Source organism: Hyperolius riggenbachi, chromosome 10 (assembly GCF_040937935.1).
Source record: "Hyperolius riggenbachi isolate aHypRig1 chromosome 10, aHypRig1.pri, whole genome shotgun sequence".
In the NCBI taxonomy this organism is placed as follows: Eukaryota; Metazoa; Chordata; class Amphibia; order Anura; family Hyperoliidae; genus Hyperolius; species Hyperolius riggenbachi.
In genome coordinates this window covers 55252727-55261575 of record NC_090655.1, presented here as the reverse complement: position 1 = coordinate 55261575, position 8849 = coordinate 55252727, and the positions used below count along the sequence as shown (strand labels likewise).

Genomic DNA, 8849 nt, shown 5'->3' with positions numbered 1-8849 from the left:
GCCTTCTCTTTTTACCCTGCTCCTATCCGTGTCCCTGCCGAGCCTTCTCCTTTCACCCTGCGCCTATCTATGATCCTGCTGTTCTTCTTATCCTTTCACCCTGCACCTATTTGTGTCCCTGCCGTGCCTTCTCCTTTCACCCCGCGCCTATTTGTGTCCCTGTCGTGCCTTCTCCTTTCACCCCCCGCCTATCTGTGTCCCTGCCGTGCCTTCTCCTTTCACCCCGCGCCTATCTGTGTCCCTGCCGTGCCTTCTCCTTTCACCCCGCGCCTATCTGTGTCCCTGCCGTGCCTTCTCCTTTCACCCCGCGCCTATCTGTGTCCCTGCCGTGCCTTCTTTTGATCAGATTGAAGTTTAACTCCTGGGAATGGGAAATGGCATGGGTGACTGTCCACCTAGCCCTGTGTGTTCCCTTTGGCAGTGCTGGCTGCAGGGAATAGTTTGCCTCTGGTGATGTCATTACAATCATGCATATGTCGTAGGAAAGAACTTAGGTATTATTAAAGACTTATTCCTGTAGGGCTGCTACACCATGACTGTTTCAAGGCTATGATTAATAATTTCATTTACTTGCATTAGTTCTGTTTTAAAGGAGTCATCATTAAAATAGTGCTGCCTCCTTACCTACTTACCCAGGGCTTCATCCAGCCCCTTGCAGCCGACATGTCCCACGGCTGAGCTCCACTCGCAGCCGCCAGGCCCGTGTCCCCGCTGGTGCAGAGGCCAACCTCCTCTGCTGCGCCTGTTGTCCGCAGTGTATTGCGCAGGCGGACAACGCGGACTTGATTTACAAGCAGCGCTTGCACAGGCACAGTAAGGATGATCTCGAGGTCAGCCTCTGCATCGGCGGGGACCCCGGGCCGACGGCTGCGAGCGGTGCTGCGGCATGGGACATGTCAGCTGCAAGGGGCTGGAGAAAGCTCCAGGTAAGTATATAAGCACTATTTTGCTGATGATTCATTTAAGGCACAATTCCCCAACCCTGTCCTCAAGGCCCACCAACAGTACATGTTTTACAGAAAACCACAAACACTCACAGGTGAGGTAATTAGTGTCTTAGCTGAGCTGATTACCTACCTCTGTGGATAGCTACAAAACATGCACTGTTGGTGGGCCTTGAGGACAGGGTTGGGGAACACTGCTTAAGGTATACAATTTCCACTCCTAATAATGGGAATAAAATTGGCTCCTAGTTAGTTCACTCTCCATCGATGCTCAGTGTTTGGTAAATGATGATAAAACTATGATAAGGAGTGCAGAAAGACAGATTACAACAAGAGAGAAGCAGTGGCAACATTTCAAAAGCACATTATCAAGCAGAGATCAGCACACACTGTAGCTAGTTTACTAGCAGTATAGGCACAGAGTAACAGATTGTACAGTACATACTGGTGATGACGTGTCAGAATCTTAAAATTTTTAGCTAAAATCAGTAATGCAAGCATATTGTATGAGTGATCGTAGCTTTATTATAGTAACACACTATGGGCCCATTCACACTGGGGGATTACCGCTAATCACTGAATCGCCAGTGATCACTAGCGCTTTTTAACCACTTGAGGACTGTAGGCTAGCACAACCCCCCCTCCCCCCCCCTTATTTCTGCCCGTCAACAGAGCTTTCTGTTGGTGGGCTCTGATCATTGCAGGAATTTTTTTTATTTTTTTTATAAATGTACTTTTTTTAAATTCTCTCTCTCTCTCCGTCCCCCATCAGCCAATCACCGCGATCGGCTGTCATAGGCATCAGCCTATGACAGCCGATTGCTCCTGATGTTCTGTAGGGGACAGGCGAGTGACACGGCTGCCCCCAGTACAGCGCTGCCTTAGATCTGTACATTGTAAATAGACGTCGGTTTTGCGGTCGCCGCAGGGAGACTGAACGAACCGGAGCTCCATCATTCAAGCGGAGATGTGTGCACAATAGCGCGTGCGATCTCCTGCAAAACCCCGTCCCAGGACTTCACGCCAATTGGCGTTGAGCGGTCCCCGGGGCTGCCAGCAAGCGGTTAAAGCGCTTGCGCAATATTAACTATATGGCAGTGATCTTACTGCAGTGATCGCCGGCAATTCACAAATAGCGGAGATCACAAAACGCACTACATGTAGCATTTTTCCATGATTTTAGAGCAATCGTGATTATAATGCTAAAAAAGTGCTAATTGCAATTGGTCAAAAATCGCATACGTTTACAGTGCTTTTTGCGTTTTAATCGCTAGCGTTTGCGTTTGCCAGTGTGAATGGGCCCTAACATTTTAAAGGTGCGTATAAATGGCACCATTTTTAGTGAATGATTGTGCAGGTAGATTCACTCATACTGTTCAGATCATATTATATAAAAACAAAAAACAAAAGTGGGGTCCAAGCAGTCCTGAACAATCACATACTATTTATTTAAAGAAATGGTCGATCAGCATAAGAGATGTGATCATAACTGGTTTCTTTAAAGGACCATTGCAGCAAAAAAAAAGTAGGCAGTTAAAATCAGGTTTTGGACTAGTCCATCTCCTTATGGGGGATTCTCAAGGTTTTCTTTGTTTTCAAAAGCATTTTCTGAAAGGCAGTTGCCAAAATAGTGTGTAAGCGAGTAGGGAGGCTGGCTAGCATGCTACTACTTAGGCAGTTAGATTTGGCAACTGCCAGTTATTAGCTACTGAGAAAACCCTGAGAATCCCCAATGAGGAGATGGGACTAGTTCAAAACCTGTCTGTTCTATTAGATTTTAAAGGCTTACTTTTTAAGCTATAGGGCCCGTTTCCACTCTCGCGGAAACGGCCGCGAATCCGCAGAGTTTCCCCGCAGGCAAATCGCGCGGGGAAACTCTGCCATAGGGGACAACGGCGCCGCCGGCCGAATCGCTTGCAGTAGCGATTCGGCCGGAAACCCCCACAGAATTCGCGGCGGAGGCTGCGATTCCCATAGCCGTGCATGGCACGGCTGATGGGAATCGCCTGCGATCCCGCCCACCCGCTCAGTGCCGGCGTGCGTCTACGAGACGCACGCCGCACTAGTGGAAACGAGCCCATAGTGCTGCAGATGAGTTAGAGGAACTGTAGTGAAAATACTATAAAGATTACAATTGCTTACTATTTTCTTTACAGTATTAATTTATAAATGTAGACTGTGTTTGCCCATTGTAAAATCTGCATAATGTGTAATGTTTGGTTGCTGAGAGTTCTGAATCCAGTATAAAATGTGCCTGGTCTCCCAGAATACTTGGGGGAGAGAATCCTGCCTAGCTAATCAGCCTAGGCTAAGCATCACTGGGAGGGTGGGGAGTTACATACAATATACAGCAATATGTACATTACTGTGTCCGATGCAGAAACCAGGAGCATTTTCATCAGTGTGTATCCTAAATAATTTACTGCATTCTACTTTGTCACTACAGTGCCTCTTTAAATACGATTTTTTGTTTCAATCTGAATGATCTTATCGAAAATAGGACCGTTCATTAAATGTGCACCACTGATGGGCACCACTAAAGGACAACCAAAGTAAGAGGTATATGAAAGTTGTCCTATTTACTTCCTTATATGCAATACCAGTTGCCTGGCTATCCTGCTGATCCTCTGCCTCTAATACTTTTAGCCATAGACCCTGAACAAGCATGCAGCAGATCAGAAGTTTCTGACATTATTGTCAGATCTGACAAGATTAGCTGCATGCCTGTTTCTGGTGTTATTCAGAAACTACTGCAGCCAAATGGACTAGCAGGGCTGCCAGGCAACTGGTATTATTTAAGAGGAAATAAATATGGCAGCCTCCATATTCTTTTCACTTCAGATGTCCTTTAATCAAAGATTTCCTTGAATTTCATATATTTTCTTGATCCATGTGACCACAGCAGTGAGCCTAATCCAGCTGCATTCTTGTGTACACAGACGATTGGAATGACTCGTGGGTTGTCTTGATTGTATCTTATGCTGGGAATACACGGTTCGTTTTTGCCTTCGTTTAAACCTTCGTTTCGATTGTGCCTTTTGTCCTTTTCGATCCCGAAATAATCAGTCATACGGTTAATATCACCACCCACGGGTTCGTTTTTTTTTCCGATTCTGATGGTTTCGTTTTTCCAATGATCGAAGGCTGCAAAGAAACGAAACGAAAATCCCTTTTTACAGGGACGGACTAGCATAAACGAATATATAATCGATCTGAACAGCCATCAAGCCTACCAATGGCTCGATTAGATGGATAAAGAGAGATAATATCAAACATGTTCGATCACTAGTCGTTCGTTTTTGGGGTCTATTAATCAAAACTATAATGAGATTATGACTATTTTCACATACGTTTTCAACACTCGATTCGTTTACCGAACGAATCGAAGGTTTAAACGAAGGCAAAAACGAACCGTGTATTCCCAGCATTAGATCCCTGTTGCACAGTGTAAATTAGACTATAGTACATTGTCCTGAAAAATAGAATACTGATAGTTCCCCTTAAAACTCCATTTATTTACAGACCTCAATAAACTATTGTGAAGTTTAACCTATAGTAACTAAAAAGAAAAGTAAAAAAATTAACCCATTCTGAGCTACAAAGGACAAGCAACACGTTGCAAAGCCTCTCGGTTCATGAAAGGGTTAAAGCATGCAAATTTCTGGCATATGTCAATTTTCAATTGAATCATTTACAAACACGATTGAGTTTAAAAGAAGGTAGGAGAGCCCCAGAAAATGTGGGGCCTTTACACAGAGCGACGCTTCCTCCTCTTCGTCTTCTTCTTTCAGGCTTAAAGCTTAAAAACCTCGGAATTGATCCACCACGGCGTACAGTCCAAATGCGGTTGGGCGGTTTTTATACATTTTTTTTTTTTTAGCCTTCAAACATTTACATAGGTTGGGTTTTCGTTTGTGCTTGGATTTTCAGCAACCGTGGAAATACTTCCTAGGAGAAATTAAAACAGTGCATTAAACCCGGGCGTGTCGCAGAGCGTCACACTACGCTGAGCATGTGCAGTGGGATTTAATAAAATGTCAAGGAGCGGCAAATCTATGCAAATCATGTGCTCTGCTCAGCAAAATGAGATTTATCCGCTACTGTTAGTTTGTTTTGTCTATAATCGACTACAGCGATTTGTATGTTTGTTTACATTTTGTTTATAGTTTATATTTTTGGCAAAAGTGTAAGTTATTGGAATGTTTGTTTTCTTTTTTTACACCTTGAACTAGTGGAATGTATACCCGTTTTTATACACCTTAAAGGATACCACAACCGAAGGGTTGTGGTAAAATTGATTGCATCACTGTGTTGGTAGTAAGCAGCACATACCTCCTGTCCCTCCAGCCCCCCTCCGTCTTATGCCGTTCTCACTCAATCCCTCCCGATGTTGTGCGACTTGCTTGAACTTTGCCCCGGACATACTGCGCCCTGTGCGCACAGTATGTCCTTCCCCCTTCACTTCTGGCCGGCGCACAATGCGAGGCTCAGAAGCACGCTGTCCTGTCTGTGCTGCGTGTGCGCTCCATTACACCGAGCGGCAATGGAGCGCACACGCAGCACAGAGGGGACAGCGTGCTTCTGAGCCTCGCATTATGCGCCGGCCAGAAGTGAAGGGGGAAGGACATAGTGTGCGCACAGGGCGCAGTATGTCCGGGGCAAAGTTCAAGCAAGTCGCACAACACCGGGAGGGATAGAGTGAGAATGGCATAAGACGGAGGGGGGCTGGAGGGACAGGAGGTATGTGCTGCTTACTACCAACACAGTGATGCAATCAACCCTTCGGTTGTGGTATCCTTAAAAAAAAAAAAATACAAATTCAACTAATTTAAACACTTTTTTTGGTACTTATCCGTTAGCCGGGCGCATCCTCTAGGTGGCGACAAAACTCCACCAGAGTTACATCTTTCCCTACTATCCATGTCGGCCTGGAGGGGGAATAGTAATTAGCGCCACCTGCCGGATGCGCCCGGCTAACGGATAAGTACCCTTTTTTTTTATGCTTAGTCCTTTTTTGGGTGCTTTTTTTTTTTTTTTTTTTTTTTTTTTTTTGTAGTTTTACAAAACTTGAAGAATGTTTAGAATTCCTGTCCGGTATTTATGCTCGTGTCTGTCCCCAATAGATGAGAAAGCAGTTCACTATAATCGTTGAAGAGCTTGGTTAGGGCCAGTTCACGCTTGTGCGGATGCAGAATGGAAATGGTAAGCGAATGCACGAGGCAGGTGCGTTTCATCTGTTTTGCATCCGCATGCAACAATTTCACCTGTCCGCTCCTGTGTCAATCACACAGCCCATACGCATTGCCGCTCACCTGTCCCGCCGCCACTGTTAGGTCCATCTATTCAGCATGGATGCATCAGGCTTATTCTTCCTAGCAACAGGGAGAATTTTCATTGGTCCAACATGAACCAATGAGAGTTCTCCCTGTTGCTGAGGATTCCCATTGGTCTTTTGCAGCCCAGTGGAAATCCCCATGCTAATACCGGCCGCCGGGCTGTGGGACACATGAGTACTACGTTATGGCGGTGATCAAAACTGGCGACGCGGATGCGGCGACTAGACTAGTGAGAATGGACAGTGTCCGTTCTCATAGGCTTTCATTGGACACCTCCCATCTAGTCCGGGAAAATGTGCCAAGTTGGGACTCTAGATGTGTTCCGTGTAGAGTTCCACAGCAAGCGGATCCGTGTTTTTTAACAAGTGGAAGCGGATCTTATTTTTAACATAGGATTGGTTTCCTGCACTTAAGAGGAGCTTAAAAAACATCCCGAACAAGTATGGTTTTTAAGCAAGTGTTATCCAGCAATGATGAAGCCCTTAATTCAGTTCAAAATAGGTCCAGAAATTGTCCAGTATAATCCTAAATAATTGGCTTTATTACTACGGTATATATTGTCAATAGAATGCAAACAGTCCTGAGTCTATGCAAATTTATGCAGGTTGAAGATGGACCAATCAAATTCCCCCTCAGCACCTTTGCATCTCATGGACCATTCCAATTCGTGGTCAAAATAGGGGGATTACTTAGAGATAATGAATGTAAAACTAATAAATGCTAATTTACTGCAAATTTATTCTGCCTAGAATTGGACCAATCAGGATCAGCAGTTGATGCATTGGACTGGTCCGAGTCTATCTTTAGAGGCCGGAGGGTGATGCCCGACGGAGCAGCATGGAGGGAAATAATTGACTCTGATGACAATTGTCACTTAAAGATCTGACATGCAGCATTATGAAGTGAACTCAGCAGTAATAATGGTCAATGAGATGCAAATAATTTCAAGTTGCTGCAACATTATGCACATTTTAGCAGCTTGAAATGGACCAATAAAATATCACCTCGCCGGGACTTGAATGATTAATTTTCAGGCTGCATACATTTGCATAATGCTTCATCAATTGCATCTGATTGACTGTCCCTACTCTACGGATCTCTAGAATTTGAACCAGGCTTTCTCAACCAGGGTTCCCTGATTACTCTGCAGGGTTCCTTAGCATTTTACCCCATTGTGGGGGAAGTATGACAGAGCACATTATAATAGGGGGTACTTTAAAAAGAAGTTCTAAATTGGGGGTCAGAATAATAATGAGCACATTAATAAAAATTATTAGGATAAGGAGACAGTATAATAAGTGGCAGTGTAATAGGGGATAGTGAAATAAACTGCCACGCCTACTTTTAAAGACCATGCCCCCTCCAAAATAAATGCAGGGGTTCCTCCAGATCAAAACATTGTTTGCAAGGGTTCCTTGTGATGCAAAAGTTATTTTTTAGTGTTCCTCCAAGGTAAAGAGGTTAAGAAAGGCTGAAAAATTGTGAACTAATGCCAGATTCTCAGTAAAGAGTCTGCCCCAATCCGCCCTCATCCAAGAACATTCTAGCGCATGTAGCAGCCTTAAGGTGGCCACTAACAATACAATTTACCAATCCCTTTTATTTCTTCAATTAAAAATAACATCCACAAGACATTGGCCTCAATTCACTAAGCTTATCTCCTGTCTTTAATAACGTTTCTAGAGTTATCACCATGGTGATAAGGCATGTCTTATTCAGGAAACCTTTTACCTCAGGCACACCTAAAGTTAACTCTTCTGTCTTTAAAGGGATACTGTAGGGGGGTCAGGGGGGAAAATGAGCTGAACTTACCCGGGGCTTCTAATGGTCCCCCGCAGACATCCTGTGCCCGTGCAGCCATTCCCCGATGCTCCGGCCCTGCCTCCGGTTCACTTCTGGAATTTCTGACTTTAAAGTCAGAAAACCACTCCGCCTGCGTTGCCGTGTCCTCGATCCCGCTGATGGCACCAGGAGCGTAATGCGCAGGCCCAGTATGGTCTGTGTCTGCGCAGTACACTCCTGGTGACATCAGCGGGAGCGAGGACACGGCAACGCAGGCGCAGTGGTTTTCTGACTTTAAAGTCAGAAATTCCAGAAGTGAACCGGAGGCGGGGCCAGAGCATCGGTGAGTGGCTGCACGTGCAAAGGATGTCTGCGGGGGACCATTAGAAGCCCCGGGTAAGTTCAGCTCGTTTTCCCCCGACCCCCCCCTACAGTATCCCTTTAAGTGAACTCTTCAATCCTTAAAATAACTCCAGAGTTAGACAGGCTGTTTATTAACTGCGTGTGAAAATAACTACAGAGGAGGTAAAATAACTACAGAGGAGGTAACTTAAGGAATGAAGAGATAAGATAACTCTCTCTTGTGTGGAGGTAAGTTTTCATTTGCCTTATTTCCAGCATGATCTTAGTGAATTGTGGCCATTATCTTCCAATTAAATGGAGAGAGGTACAGGGAGCCAGAGGTCTACAGCTGTTTCGTGCCGTATACAGTGTGGCGCATTATCAGCTGGATGCGCCTTTTGTGACACTTCGGTCACCTTTTTACTATGCACAGCTATGCAACGTT

General features: G+C 45.0%; 1 protein-coding gene across 13 annotated transcripts in view; it reads right to left on the bottom strand.

Moving 5' to 3' along the window:
* Positions 1–3029: 3029 nt before the first annotated feature.
* LOC137535751 (VPS10 domain-containing receptor SorCS1-like) overlaps positions 3030–8849 on the bottom strand; it is a 1470659-nt gene continuing 1464839 nt past the window's right edge. For 10 of the 13 annotated variants that reach the window (XM_068257627.1, XM_068257625.1, XM_068257626.1 and 7 more), the window contains one exon: positions 3030–4892. In XM_068257627.1, coding sequence (XP_068113728.1) covers positions 4828–4892 — 65 coding nt within the window. In that variant the 3' untranslated portion in view covers positions 3030–4827. The remainder of the gene's footprint in view (positions 4893–8849) is intronic. The other 3 variants (XM_068257620.1, XM_068257622.1, XM_068257623.1) reach the window with 1 other exon arrangement.